The 15,124-nt window shown below is 53.4% G+C and overlaps 1 protein-coding gene across 1 annotated transcript in view; it reads left to right on the plus strand.

Moving 5' to 3' along the window:
• Positions 1 to 11,856, plus strand: part of PARVB (parvin beta) — a 149,916-nt gene extending 138,060 nt beyond the window's left edge. Inside the window, exons 11-13 of the mRNA XM_054470040.2 lie at positions 645 to 746; positions 6,532 to 6,604; positions 11,245 to 11,856. Of these exons, the coding sequence (XP_054326015.1) occupies positions 645 to 746; positions 6,532 to 6,604; positions 11,245 to 11,321 (252 nt within the window). The 3' untranslated portion in view covers positions 11,322 to 11,856. The remainder of the gene's footprint in view (positions 1 to 644; positions 747 to 6,531; positions 6,605 to 11,244) is intronic.
• The last annotated feature ends 3,268 nt before the right edge of the window (positions 11,857 to 15,124 follow it).

Below are 15,124 nucleotides of genomic sequence, written 5' to 3' on the forward strand. Positions count from 1 at the left end.
ATGGAGGCCAAGTGCCATTTGCCCATCAACTGACAGCACGTTGAATTTCTAGGCGCAGTGGCTCATGCCTGTAATCTTAGCACTTTGGGTGGCCGAGGTGGGTGGATCATGAGGTCAGGAGTTCAAGACCAGCCTGACCAACATGGTGAAACCCCGTCTCTAGTAAAAATACAAAAATTAGTGGGTGTGGTGGTGCGTGCCTGTAATCCCAGCTACTAGGGAGGTTGAGGCAGGAGAATCGCTTTAACCCAGGAGGCAGAGGTTGCAGTGAGCTGAGATCGTGCCACTGTACTCCAGCCTGGGTAACAGGAGCGAAACTGTCTCAAAAAAAAAAAAAAAAAAAAAAAAAAGATGAAAAGTCAAAATGACAAACATCCAATATCAGAAGCCCTGATATTTAGCAGGGGGAGCTGCAGCTAGAGCTGTAAAGCATAAAGCAAGTGCCAGTGGGCAACAGTCCCTCAAGGGACTCAGGACAGGGTCTGGGCCCTGCTGGAGTGCAGTGGTGCAATCTCGTGCACTCCAGCCTGGGTGACAGAGTGAGACCCTGTCTCAGAAGAAAAAAATATGCCCCCCTTGAGTTTGTGCAAAGCATTTGCCAACTCCTTACCCTGCCCGGAAACATCACAAGTCTTTCTCTGCAGTTTGCAGATGGCGTGTACCTGGTTCTGCTCATGGGCCTTCTGGAAGACTACTTTGTTCCTCTCCACCACTTCTACCTGACTCCAGAAAGCTTCGATCAGAAGGTATGTGCATGGTCTCTGTCCTTGGTAGTGGCTCAAGAAATGCTCATTGAAATGCAGAGCATAGACTATCCTAGCAGCTCTTTCTGCAGGCTGGCTGCATTCTTCAGAAAGTAAAAAACGCACAAGTGATATGGCAATTAGATGTAACTCTCAGCAAAAGAAATAAGAAGCCCATCAGCCGTCCACAATGCATCCGAGTTTTGTTTGCCACATTTTCTTTGCAGTCTTTTCCATGGGACCGTGTAGTTTTTAATAATTGTGGTCACATCTCAGTAGAGTTGTAAACCCTTCCCCCATTCTGCTGCAGCTCCAGAACCTGTGGTTTTCCCTGCTGCTTCCCAGGCTTTCTGAATACCATCTCCAGTGGTGGCATAAAGTCCCAAGGATAGCTCTGTTACCAGCGTCTTTCCATTCCCCATTTTTGGGCAGTCAACTTGAACGTGTTTCTATTGTTTTTCCCTGCTGAAACAACAGAGCATCTTTTTGATACAGATTTTTTTTTTCATTCCTGTGGATTGTTTTCTTAGGAAAATTTCTCAAATAGGGTCAAATTTGGGTCATTCCTTTCAATCTGGGCTGGCCCACGCCACCCGGGCCCGCTGTCACTGCCCTTGTGCGTGGGCCTCTCCCTGCTGTCTGTCCTCTGTCCAGGGCTTCCCGCAGCCAAGCCTCTCACAGCAGTATTTAGCACATTGCCTTTAAAAACTTGGCCATGGATGGTCTATGTTGCTTTGGATTCATGGGCTTCTGTCATTTTATTTTCCCAAAGTGTTAGACCCATGAGTCAGGGAGGCAGACAATGTAAGCTGGTGGTGGCGGCAGCCAGAGAAATAGCAGAAATTGGGCCAGTGTTTATCAATCTGCCCACTTCTGGCACGTTGCAGTCTGTTTGCTTGTGGCCAAATGTTGTTCCTATCTTGCCTGCTGAGATGGAATCAGGACAGATTAGAGAGGTCTTGGCACATGGAGTCCATGTTGAATCGAGAGAGAGAGAGAGAGCGAGCGAGCAAGAGGGAATGCAGAGGGAATGAGCAGAATTGTGCAGAACTCACCAGGAAACTCACCAGGTGCCTGTGCTGTCATCCTGGAAATGAAAGGTCAGACCGTCCAGCGAAGAAGCGCATGCATTTCCAGGCCCCGATATGGCTGGTTGCAGACACATTGTTTTGGAGAGATCTTTTCTTTGTTCAAACTAATAAGAACGCTGGCGAGAACAGTGAGTTTAGTCAGGAGACCTAGAGCTGGTTTCTTTCCAAGACAAGGCTTTGTACAAATGTCAGAGGCATCATCTCCTGGGCCCTGGCCTTCTTCCCTTTGAAACTGGGATGAAAGTCTTTGACAATTGCTGCCCTGGCCTGCGAGGCTTGAGGAGGCTTGAGTCATCCGCCTTCCCCTCTGAATCGGAGCGAGGAAGGGAAGGCTATTTTCAGGTATAGCATGCAGCACACCGTTCATCCTGTTCACTCAGGAGAAAGGGAGCCTGGGGTGGTGGCGTGGCTCTGCGGGCGGCTGGAACACTCTCCTTCGGAGGATGGGAGGCTGTCATTAGTTCCTCCTCCAGCCCCTGCCTTTTTTCCCTTTCTCCTCATGGCAGCTGCTGGCAAGGTCTTCGTGAGCCCATAGTATTTATTATCTACCTTGTAGTCTTCATGAACCCTGGACAGGTGGGTGGTCCCTGCTGTGGAGGACTCACCCGCTTCAGGCTGGGCCCAACACCCGTGTACTCAAAACTGCTTGCAGATGGGACGTTGATGGCATCCCTTGCTAATGTCTCCTGTGGGCTCAGACCCCAAGGTGCGTTTGCTCTGGCCCTGGGAATCCTTACAGCTGCTCCACATTTTTGGAGGAGGGACTGAGGTTCAGTGAGCAAAACCAGAGATGCGTCGTGAGCTGCTGTCCCCGAGGGTAGTAATGACTTACGTTTTAAAACAATTGCATTGGATTTAAAAAATATCACACTGGACAGCTCAGAGCCTGTAGGCTCATGCCCCGTGAGCTACCTCAGAGGCATGAGTGTGGCCTTCGGTTTTTTGTTGCAATGCCGCTGTTTGAACCTTACCCTGCACTGGCCACGTGCTGAGCACCTTGCACCCATTGATCATCATTTTGGGAGACTCTGCAGGCTCCCTCTCTCTGTGGAGTGGGGTGCATCCTGGAGACGTGGAGATCTCTCCTAGAAGAAGACACGAGTTGCTTCTCCCTCAGCATTACTGGACAAGGACAGGGAATCTTGGGAAGGCTTAGAGACCAGCCCAGGGTTGCACGGCCAGCAAGGGCAGAGCCAGGAGGGTTGACTCCTATTCCAGAACCCTCTATTCTTTCCTCACCTGGCCAGGTTGATTAAAATCTTTTAAATTGCAGAGAGAAAGGATTTCTGCCCATGTAGCTGGCTCGAAGCAGGTGTGTATATGGCCTGGTCTCTGCTGGGTCTTGGGGCCTCCTACTGAAGTCCCAGCTGGGGTGAGCAGTCCCCAGGCCTCGCCGGGAGCTGCATGCTGGGTATCCAGGGACCTAGGCTCAGAGGACACTTCTCTGCCAGGCATGAAAGAAGGCTGGGGTAGGAGGCATGGCCTTGAGAGATAACAGGCATGGGAGGGTGGCAATTTCCTGCCTGGCATTTCCTCAGCCTGAGAAGAAAGCAGAAGGAAAATCTCACTTCAAAACCACTTACTGTGGGGCCAAGCGGCCGCAGAGCAGTGAGGCTTGGAAGGGGCTTTGCTCTCCCCTTAAACTGTTCTCTCATGGGGTGGGGTGACCACCTCGTCACCCGATCACACTCTCCAGCTGTCTCTAAGTGTCTCCGTGTGTCATGCATCTCATCCCCAGCTCCTCCTGAGCATCCACTCCCTCAGCATGGAAGAGGATTCCTTAGGCTTAAGAGGTGCACGGGAGAGGCACGTGAAAAGACCGGTCCAAATTGGTGCTGACTTTTACAATGGAGAAGAATCTTTTCTTAAAAGAAAAATCTTTTCTCGCTATTCCCCCTCTTTGCTATCCTGTTGCCATCTCGATTTGAGGTCAAACCTGTTGTGTGTATGTGAGTGTGCATGTGTGCGTGTGCATATGTGTGTGTGAGCTCATTTGATGATATGGACGGTGGTCAGCTAAAGGGACCTGTGTTGCTAGGGGAGTAGAGGTGGGAGGCTCTTGGAGGAGAACGAGCACAAATTCTATGTTTCAGTCCTGGTTCCATGCCTTTGAACCCTGTGCCTTTTTTTTTTTTTTTTTTTTTTTTTTTTTTTTTTTTTTTTTTTGAGGGGAAGGAATCTCACTCTGTCGCCCAGGCTGGAGTGCAGTGGCATGATCTCGACTCACTGCAACCCCCGCCTCCTGGGTTCAAGCAATTCTTCAGCCTCAGCCTCCTGAGTAGCTGGGATTACAGGCACATGCCACCATGCCTGGCTAATTTTTGTATTTTTAGTAAAGACGGGGTTTTACCATGTTGGCCAGGCTGGTCTTGAACTCTAGACCTCATGATCCACCCGCCTCGGCCTCCCAAAATGCTGGGATTACAGGCATGAGCCATTGCATCCAGCTGCCCTGTGCCTTTTTAGGGCACCGATGTCCTAGCCCATCTCAGCCCAGCACCACCCTCCTCTGTGAAGGAAGATGATATCTACCTTGTACAGGGCTGGGAGGGGAAAGGGAGCCTGTATGGAATACACTGACCCCATGGTGGTTGCCCAGCACCTGCAGGTCGCTCCCTGCTCTCTCCTTAGGGGAACTGCGTTTTGCACCCTCCGCACAGGCCGTTCTCACTCCTCCCCCATTGCCAGTGTTTGGCCATCCTCAGGCCCAGCCCTGGTGCAGCACTCCCGCATCTCCAGGCAGGCTGTCCTGCAGGGTTGGGGTGTCTGCCATGTGGCCCGGTGTTCACATTGGCAGTTTCTGAGTTGGCCTCTGGAGCAGGGTCTCTGTCTGCTGCGCCCCCGCCCCTGGGTGGACATGGCCTGCCCTCCTGCCAGGCTGTGTCTTCCCCACTGACCCCATGACTAGCCAGACCCTCTTGCGGTTGGCGCTGGCATGTCATTCACCCCTTTGCTTCTCCGAGCACAGGCCGTGTGCACTGTGGAAGCTTTTCCAAAGCACCCCACACTGTTTTCCAGTGTTGTTCGTTTGATTAACCCAGGGAAGCCTCTTTTTCTTGGTTAATTATTAAATTACATTGCAAGTAAAATTGTTCTTGTTTCTGATTCATTGGCCTCAAAATCATGAAAATATGATTGTTGAAAGGAGTTTTTGTTTGTTTGTTTGCTTGTTTTTTTGAGACAGAGTGTTGCTCTGTCACCCAGGCTGGAGTGCAGTGGCACGATCTCAGCTCACTGCAACCTCCGCCTCCTGGGTTCAAGCGATTCTCATGCCTCAGCCACCCAAATAGCTGGGATTATAGGTGTGCACCACCGTGCCTGGCTAATTTTTGTATTTTTAGTAGAGATGGGGTTTCACCACATTGGTCAGGCTGGTCTCAAATGCCTGACCTCAATTGATCCACCTGCCTCGGCCTCCCAAAGTGCTGGGATTACAGGTGTGGGCTACCACACCCAGCCAGGATGTTTGATTACTAAGAGCCCTGAAGTCCCTTGCACTATGACATCTGTGCTTGTTTGCTGTTTGTTTGTTTGATGTCCCCTCCTCCCATCAGCCTTGGCTTGCGGCAGGTGGGTGGCTGGATGTAATCTGGTTCATCGCCTGCATCCCTCTGAGTGGTCTTTAAACACAGCCCAGAAGGCTCTTATTTTAAACCTGTTCAGCCATCATTAGCAGAATAAAAGCTTCAAGTAAATTTGGGGGCTGAGGAGTATTAGACCGTTTAATTTCAGGGGAAGTCATGATAGGGCGGAGGTGGCCACCTTTCTGCAGCATCTAACAGGACCAGGGTCCTGCAGGCTGACGCTTGCAGCCACTATCTGTCTGACTCCCATTCTGACTGGTCCACTGTCCCGACTCAGTGCTGGAGCCCTTCCTCCCCTGAGGGCACCCCATCCTGCAGAGACACAGCCTCACGTGCAGGTCTTCACAGCCCTTCCTGGGGCAGTGCCAGGCCTGCATGCCTCTGCACGGGACTCATCCTCTCTGGGCCTCAGTTTCCCTGTCTGTGAAATGGGGTCACTGTGGGCCAGGCGTGGTGGCTCACGCCTGTAATCCCAGCAATTTGGGAGGCTGAGGCAGGTGGATCATTTGAGTCCAAGAGTTGGAGACTAGCCTGACCAACATGGCAAAACCCGTCTCTAAAAAAAATAATAATAATACAAAAATTAGCCGGGCACAGTGATGCGTGCTTGTAGTCCCAACTACTGAGGAAGCTGAGGGAGGAAGGTGGCTTGAGCCTGGGAGGCAGAGGTTGCAGTGAGCCGAGATCTCGCCACTGTGCACTAGCCTGTGCTCTAGACCCTGTCTCAAAAAAAAGTAAATAAATAAATAAACAAATAAACAAATAAATAAAGTGGGGTCACTGTGATTTCTCATCATGTGGCTGGCATCTGGGGCAGAGCAGGCTCTTGGTGGCCGTGAGCCCTCGAGAGCAGGCCGGGCACCTCATCCTTCCATCCCTCAGCCCAGATCACTGGCGTGAGGGGTGAGAACCACCTAGTAAGGGCATGTGGCCCTCCGCAGACTTCCTCACCCTTCTCCGCCTACCCTGTGGCCTGTGCCGGGCTCATTGGGTCCTTGTGGACGTCAGCGTTGCAGAGGCTCGGTCCTGTCCATGCTGGCTGTCCTCCAGCAGTGGGCAGTGGGTGGGAACGACTGTTGGACCCTAACGCTGACCCACCCCCTTCCTTGGCAGGTCCACAATGTGTCCTTCGCCTTTGAGCTGATGCTGGACGGAGGCCTCAAGAAACCCAAGGCTCGTCCTGAAGGTAATGCCCCTGGCTCAGGTTCCCCTGGGAGGGGTGTGCATGGAGGGGAAGAAAAATGGGTCCTAGAAGTGGCTGGAAGGCTGGCATGTTGTTCCCCAGATGGGCCCCACGTCTCTGGCTCTGGGGCAAGGGTCTGCCAACCCCAGCTCCTCAGTCTCCTCGTTTTGGGAACCAGGAGGACTTCGCTGGTGGAGCTGGCAGTGCCAGTTCTTTAATAACCACTTGACTTTGAAGGACGTGGCCTCTGCCCACAGACCTCAGGATTAAGTGCGTCTCTAGCTGGCCACTCAGGCTGGACATGCAGCTTCATGGCCTGAGAAGATATTAAAGGCTTACTCAAATGTAATGACTGTTGGGCTGGAGGTCCCCTGATGCTCAGCCAAAGGCAGTACTTGGTAGCAGGGACTTGGCACGCTCCTGCGCTGCGTGGGTCGGAGCTGGAGGCAGGAGGCCAGCAGAGCTGGGGCGGGCAGTTGCTTCCCTGTCCCCACCTGGCTCCTGTGCCAAGTTACCTATAGGAGGACTCTCTAACCTGAGTGAGCATCAGAATTCCTGGGAAGGCTTCTTCCTAGGTGCTTGGGGACAGCCAGGCTCAGCAGCACGTGGGTGGCGCTGCCTGTGAACCCTGCTGGAAAGTTACAGGGCAGAGCTGAACATTAAAGGCTTTGACAAGTCCTATATGAAGACATCTCTTTGCCTCCATCAAAACCTTTGTCATGCAGGAGGAGCCCACAGAACTCAGACACTGTGGTTTAGTGCCCCGGGCCCCCACTTTGACCGTGGCCCCCTACCTAGCCCTGCTCCCTCTCCTGAGTCCCCCGTGGTGGTGTGTGAGTTGGGAGCCCGTGATGCTTCCTACACCTGTTGCCAGCATCTGCTCAACGACGGGCTTTGTAGAGTCTCCAAAATAGCTAGAAAATGGATCCTGTCCCTTCCAGCTACCCACTGCAGCCACCGCCTCCTGCAAGTCCACACGGAAGTTTCCTGGCTGGTCCCTTCCTGCCTGTTCATCCTCCTCTTGGGGTTTCACAGGACAATTTCACACCCTCCTGTCTCGTGTGTGTGGCTGTTTATTCTTTTTTGTTTTGAGACAGGGTCTCACTCTGTTGCCCAGGCTGGAGTGCAGTGGTATGATCACAGCTCACTGCAACCTCTTCCTCTTGGGTTGACACCATCCTCCCAACCTCAGCCTGTCGAGTAACTGGGACTAAGGTGCACACCACCATGCCCGGCTAATGTTTTAACTTTTCCTTTTTGTAGAGACAAGGTCTCACTATGTTGCCCAGACAGGTCTCGAGCTTCTGGGCTCAAGCGATTCGCCCATTACAGGCACGAGCCCCCATGCCTGGCCTTGTTTATTTTTTATTGTCCCTCCCTCCCCACTAGAACAGAAGCCTCAAGGGAGCAGGGCTTTGTCCCCTGCATGCCGGTGCTGAGAACGGTGCTTGGCCTGGAAACTGCTCGACCGCACTGGATCAAAGCACACGTCCAGCGGGGAGTGTGGCGAGCTGCTGCCTGTAGAGACCGGCCCGGTCTGGGTCTCTGGGACCCCTCGTTGCTGCTTCCCTGCAGCCCTTTTGTTGCTGTGAGGCAAGGGCATGAGGAAGTGGCTAGGGGCCCGAGGGATGCTGCTTTGCCTCTCCCCAGCTGTGCGTCCTTGAACAGGTTACTTTGCCTTTCTGTGCCAGGGCCTCCTCATCTGTGCAGGGGAGTGATGACGGCACCTGCCTCCACGCGTCTCATGGGGTCGCTGGAGGGGAGGGGGGGTGCATCACACAGGACTTGTCAGAGCCTTCACTGTTCAACTCTGCCCTGTAACTTTCCAGCAGGGCTCACGGGCAATGCCACCCACGTGCTGCGGAGGCTACTGCCCCTGAGCACCTATTACACTCAAGTGAGCTGCTCCCATGAGCACTGGAAGAGGATCCTGCCCACAGAACACACCAGGTCCCTGCTGATGGTGGCTGCTAGCTCGGCGTTAGTGTCTGGTGGGTCGCACACTGTCAGGGAGGAGAAATCCTTGCTCATGTCCACTGTGGGCTTGGCTGGGGCTTCGTTTAGTTTCCTGTAGCCCAAAGCCTGGGCCCTATCTGCAGCATGGGGTGCTTCCCCCGTACCCTCAGAAGAGCCCCTGGTGGCCCTTGGCCTCTGAGCTGCTGAGAGAGCCCTGGTTCTTTGTCCTCCGTAACCGCCCGACCTTTTTTTTTTTTTTTTTTTTTTGTCTGAGACAGAGTCTTACTTTGTCACCCAGGCTGGAGTGCAGTGTTGTGATCTTGGCTCACTGCAATCTCCGCCTCCTAGGTTCCAGCAATTCTCTTGCCTCAGCCTCCCAAGTAGCTGGGATTACAGGCACCCGCCACCACGCCTGGCTAATTTTTCTGTTTTTAGTAGAGATGGGGTTTCACCATGTTGGCCAGGCTGGTCTTGAACTCCTGACCTCAGGTGATCCACCTGCCTCGCCCTCCCAAAGAGCTGAGATTACAGATGTGAGCCATCGCGCCTGGTCCTTTATCCTATTTTTGAGGAGTGAGGCAGGAGCCTGTCCAGAGGCCAGGATATCCTCTGACAGGCCGGCCTCCGAGGAGGGGGTTTGCCCCTGAGCCCAGATGTGTTTCCTACTCATCTGCCGCTGGACGGCACATTAGGGAACCCACCACGGACATGTGGAAACCAGGCCAGAGGCAGAGGCACCAGCCCAGGGCAAATAGCAAGTTCTGCAGCCTCCCAGGCAGGGTCCCTTGGGTGTCCCAGGGCCTCTGTCCAGCCCAGGCAGGGGGCAGAGCTGGTCTGCAGTGCTCATTAGCACCTTCGCTCAGCCAGCACTGGGCAGGGGCCAAGCCACAGAGATTTATGAGATGGGGTCCCTGCTGGGCCTCTTTATTTTGTGGCTGATGCAATGAATGAGAGACTTTTCCTTCTTCATTCAAAACCAGCTGGGGAGCAAGAATCAGGAGGTAACAGAGATGAGAATGACACGGAGAATGGGGTGCAGTGGCTGTGGTCTCCCTGACACCCTCCTCCGAGCTAGGCAGACTTACCCGAGTACCCAGGGCTGGTGGGGAGGGAGACAGTGGCTGTGGCCTCCCCTGCAGGCCTGAGACTGCCCTGTTTGTCCCACCCAGAGGAAGCAGAGCAGTCTCACACCACCTGCACGGGGGCGGGTCTGAAGAGCCAGGCCCGCATCTGGTTCCCTAGGCCCCCAGCTCTGATGGGCATCCTGGCCCCCTGCCCCCTTGCGGAGACTCCAGTGGGGTCCCCGACCCTGCTTTTAAGGAGGCCCCTTGCCTGGGAGAAAGGCTTGTGGCTCGCTCGAAATTCACAGAGCTGAGTGCCGGAGCTGGATGGTGGGGTGGGCGTTTGGGGAGCACAGAGGGACTGAGGTTCACAGGTCACAGAAGGGGATTCCTATCCCTGGGCGCAGGTGCTAAGGGGTGGCTGTGGTTAGCAGGTCTGGCAGGGGTGTGAGGGTTGAGTTCTGTTTGTCCAGCGAGGCTGTCTCGAAGTTCTCAGAGCTCAGACCTGGGGGCTGCTGTGTGGGGGCATCAGTGTCAGGCTGCTGCTCTGGTCTCCCTGTGAGTCCACCATGGGAGTGGACTCAGAGGGGGCCAGGGGGTGATGGCTCCCACCCCTGGGAGCTCCTTCATCCTTGCTGCCCCCTCGCCTTGGCCACCTCCAACTCCATGGACGCCATTCTCCCTCCCCTGCCTCCACTGGGCTGTTGGGAGCTGGGGTGGACCCTTCAGGCCAGGGGGAGGCCCTGGGATCCCCGACAGAGCCCCGGTGTGTCCCCAAGCCCGCCAACCTGAGTTCAGCTCTGCCTTTGCTCTGACAGCACACTCGTGGGCAGGTCATTTCTCCACGGTGAGTCTTGGTCCTCTTTGTAAAAGGAGAGGGAAGGAAAGGAGGCTATGCAGGCTCTGATGAGGGTGTGCGAGTCGAGAAACTCCACGCCCAGTGACAATGACAGTTGCTGGTTCTTAGCGTCCACCCCACCTGCTCTCTCAGTAACTGATGTTGTTTCTTACTCTTGTGATCAGGACTAAAGCACAGGGTCATCCCGTGGCTGCTTTTGGATCACAGGGAGTCAGGACTCAAAGGGCTTCGAGCATTATCTGGTCCAGGCCTATTTTACAGATGAAGAGACTGAGCCCCAAATCACGGAAGTTACTTAGAGGTCACAGAGCAAGTGAAATGAACAAGGTGTCTGATTCCCAGGAAGGTTCTTGTCCACCCAAAGAAAGTGGCCCAAGACTTCCAGGGCCCCAGAGGGAGCTGTCGGGTCCATTAAGTGTTACTGGGGTTTTTGGTCCCGGTAAGTGTCATTAGCCATGTCCCCCAACCGGTTCTTAGACACGTTCTGATGCAGATCCAGGAGGGGCTGTGGGAGTGTCTCTGTTCTTGTCACCCCAGGTGCCTGTCCCCTCAGGGTGTCAGCCCACACCAGGAGCTCTCACACAACCTGTGTGTCTGGGGAGGCGCTGCCCAGAGCGTCCTGGACATGGTGGTGGCCAGTCTTTAAGGGGAAGCACTCTGTGTGGACGCGGCAGCTGGTGTCATGCTGGAGACATGGCTTCTGAGAGTACCTACCACAATGACAGGAGGATGGCACGCCTCTGAAGTTTCTCTGTTTCCTTCTGCAGACGTGGTTAACTTGGACCTCAAATCCACCCTGAGGGTTCTTTACAACCTGTTCACCAAGTACAAGAACGTGGAGTGACGGGGGAGCTGTGGACGGTGGCAGGAGTGTCCCAGCAAGAAAGGCGGCATCCATGCCCTGTGCCTTTCCAGGGAGCCAGGCGCCATGGGCCTCTGGTCCAAGCTGTGTTGACTGTCATCCCCACCCCACCCCTACCTCACGCCCACCCCACCCCCTGCCTCTTTTGGTTGTTGTTCTTAATCTCTTTTCCATGTAATTCCCAGTGGGCAAAAGTCTTTGAAAATGCAGGATTCTAAACACTCGTGCTTGCGTTTGAGGCCTGGCGTCACTCAGTTGCGTGGGATGATGAGTCCATTGTCTGCCTTGGCTGAAAGATGAGAAAAGCCTGAACCCCAGCCCCCAGCTGATTGAGAGCGGCCTGCATTCTGCCCGATGGGGCAATTAGCGATCACAGGCCTTCAGAAGCACAACATCAGCTCAGCAGGAATGCCGGCTCCCCGAGGACCCGGGCTTGACGATTCACCGGGGATCTCCTGGGCTGGGCTCTCCTTGGAAGTGAGGCCTTTTTAATAAAAGGGTTTTGCAGTTTGAAAAACTTTAAAGTCCCAGAAGCTTAGATGTGACATGGGTGTCCTCCACCCACATTCCTATCACTTCTTGGTCACTCGTTTTAATGTAGCTTTTGCACAAACATCCAAGACTCGGGATGGCCCAGCTCCCACAGTCCTTGAAAGGAGCTGTTTGCTGGGGACGTTTCTTAATTTCTTGCTGTGGTTGAGGGGCTGGGTCTGGAGATGGCTCTAATTGTGCTGCTTGAGACACCTTGGGTCACAGCTTTCCCCTTCAGAGGCCCTTTTTGGGAATGAATGCATCTTTGGAAACTTTAAAATGAGGGGATGCATTGGTTCACTGGCACTGTGTAGTAAAGTGCCACAGGGGAGTGGCTCAGACATCAGAGAGTTACATCCTCAGGCCTTTCGTCTTGGCTTGTAGACGCCGGCTTCTCCCCGTGTCTTCACGTGGTCTCACCTCTGTGTGTCTGTGTCCTCACCGCCTCTTTTATTTTTTATTTTTATTTTTATTTTTTGAGACAGAGTCTCGCTCTGTCACCAGGCTGGAGTGCAGTGGTGCGATCTCAGCTCACTGCAACCTCTGCCTCCTGGGTTCAAGCGATTCTCCTGCCTCAGCCTCCCAAGTAGCTGGCATTACAGGCAGGTGCCACCACACCTGGCTAATTTTTGTATTTTTAGTAGAGACGGGGTTTCACCATGTTGGCCAGGATGGTCTCGATCTCCTGACCTCGTGATCTGCCCGCCTCAGCCTCCCAAAGTGTTGGGATTACAGGCGTGAGCCACTGTGCCCAGCCAATTTTTTTTTTTTTTTTTGAGACGAGGTCTCACTGTGTCACCCAGGAGTAAAGTGGTGCCATCTCAGCTCACTGCAGCCTTGATCTCCCAGGCTCAATTGATCCTCCCACCTCAGCCTCCCAAGTAGCTGGGACCACAAGTGCACATCACTAGGCCCATCTAATTTTTGTATTTTTTGTAGAGACGGGGTTTCACCGTGCTGCCCAGGCTGGTCTCAAATTCCTGGGCTTGAGCGACCCGCCCACCTCAGCCTCCCAAAGTGCTGGGATTATAGGCATGAGTGGCCATGCCCAGCCCGAGCCCCTCTTTTTAGGGCTGTGGTCCTATCGGATTAGGGCCCACTTATATGACCTCATTTAATCTTGATTACCTCCATAAAGACCCTATCTCCAAATACCATCACATCAGAGGTGCTGGGGTTAGGACTTCAGCATGTGGATTTGCGGGGGGCATAATTCCCCTTGTAACGGGAGGATATGAAGTGTTCATCTAACTCTCCCTGTAGCCCTGAGAGCATCTCCCTTAGAGTATCCTATAAAAGGAGTCGCTGCTCACTCAGTTATGGGGTGTTCACCCCCTCGCTCACCCCAGCTCTGCAGAGAATTGGGGATCCCATCGGCCATGCTTTCTGGGCTGGCCTCTGGTCGCAGTCAGTCCCTCACTGTGGCGCCCCCTCCCCAGCTCCTTCCCAGGGTTATGACCCGCTGACCCCCTGGGGTGTACCTGCTGCAAAGCAGCCCCCTTCCTTGGCATCTCTCAGCATTCTCTGTAGTGAGCCTGGCCTTTCTGATCTTGTTAGCTTTTTGTCTTCCTGCCGCAGATCAGAGCTGTGGAGTAAGTTTTAATATGAAATTGAATGCCAACACCGAAGTTTTAAAAAACAGTTTAATATTCCCTCTCAGTTCCGGCTGTTGCTAGGCTGGGGATGGGTTCAGAATAGCCATTTTGATGGAGGTGATTTCCCAGCAGGGGAAAGAAATAATTAAAACAGCATTACGGTGTCTCCTGCGGGATGCAGTGACATTAAAGAGCCACACTGACAAAAAGCCTGGGGCTGGAACGTTCTGTGCTGCCTGCCTACATGGCATGTACAGGACCGCGGCCCCCTGGAGCTGGTGGAGTGGCCCAGCCTTGCCCTGCTCACAGGTGGGCCTGGAGAGGGCACTGTGCCTTCCCAGGGATTGGGATTTGAAAAGAACAGAGCTTGGCCAGGTGTGGTGGCTCACGCCTGTAATCCTAACACTTTGGGAGGCTGAGGCAGGTGGATCACTTGGGGTTAGAAGTTCGAGACCAGCCTGGCCAACATGGTGAAACCCCGTGTCTACTAAACATACAAAAATTAGCCATGCATGGTATGCATGCCTGTAATCCCAGCTACTCGGGAGGCTGAAGCAGGAGAATTGCATGAACTCTGGAGGTGGAAGTTGCAGTGAGCCGAGATCATGCCACCGCACTCCAGCCTGGGCAATACAGACTCTGTCTCAAAAAAAAAAAAAAAGAAAGAAAGAAAAAAGAAAAAAAAAAAAAAGAACAGAGCTGTGATTTTCAGCCAAAATGAGCAGTCCTGGCCCATTCTGTGTCATCAGAGGGGAGAGGACGGTTACTCTGGGAGGGGGGCTTCAGCTTCTCAGGGAGGTCCTGGCGGCCCCCATCTAGTAAACACATGCCTGTCCTCACGCCCACGTCATGCTCTTGTGGGTTTCAAGTCGAACAGTAAAAGGAATCATAAGATCTGTAGGGAAGCTACATGGGCACTCGTGTTTCACAACAGGGACCCTTAAAGGCCATGTTTCCAGCAAAGGATGTGATTTTTTATTTATTTATTTTATTTTGAGATAAGTTCTCACTGCGTTGCCCAGGCTGGAGTGCGGTGGTCATTCACAGACACACACATAGCAGACTACACACTACAGCCTTGAACTCCTGGGCTCAAGTGATCCACCCGCTTCTGCATCCTGAGTCCCTGGAACTGCAGGTGCACACCACCGAACCCGGCTTGGATGTGATCTTTTGTCCACATTCTTTTCCAATTGGTTCAAAGGTATAGGTGTGCCTTTTGCATACCTGGGAAAGGCCCCATTAGGCTCGACTCCTCTCATTTTTCTCCATTCACCATCAGTTTGAGTCTGAATTCATAGCATGGCCTGGACAGATGCATCAAGGGGCCAGTTCCAAGGCAGAATTCAGGATGAACTCGATTCCTCTAGGCTCGGGATGAATGGCTGCTGGGACATGAGGCTTGGGTATGAGATGCCCCGTCTGCTGCTGCTCTTGGTTCTTAGTTCAGTGAAATTCTGGGACCTTTCCTCCTCCTGGCACCACATTTTCAGTGAATGGTTCTTTGAAGAGGAACCCTGGTCCATAGGAACTAAGCGAAAGCAAGGCCAAGTATGTCCACCCATGGGGACAAACGTCCCAGCACAAGGGGGTCTCAGGTCTGCAAGGCCCAAGTGGACGCTCGGACAAGGGCAGGAAGGTATTTGCTGATTCTCCTTC

This window comes from Pongo pygmaeus, chromosome 23, assembly GCF_028885625.2.
Source record: "Pongo pygmaeus isolate AG05252 chromosome 23, NHGRI_mPonPyg2-v2.0_pri, whole genome shotgun sequence".
Taxonomy (NCBI): Eukaryota; Metazoa; Chordata; class Mammalia; order Primates; family Hominidae; genus Pongo; species Pongo pygmaeus.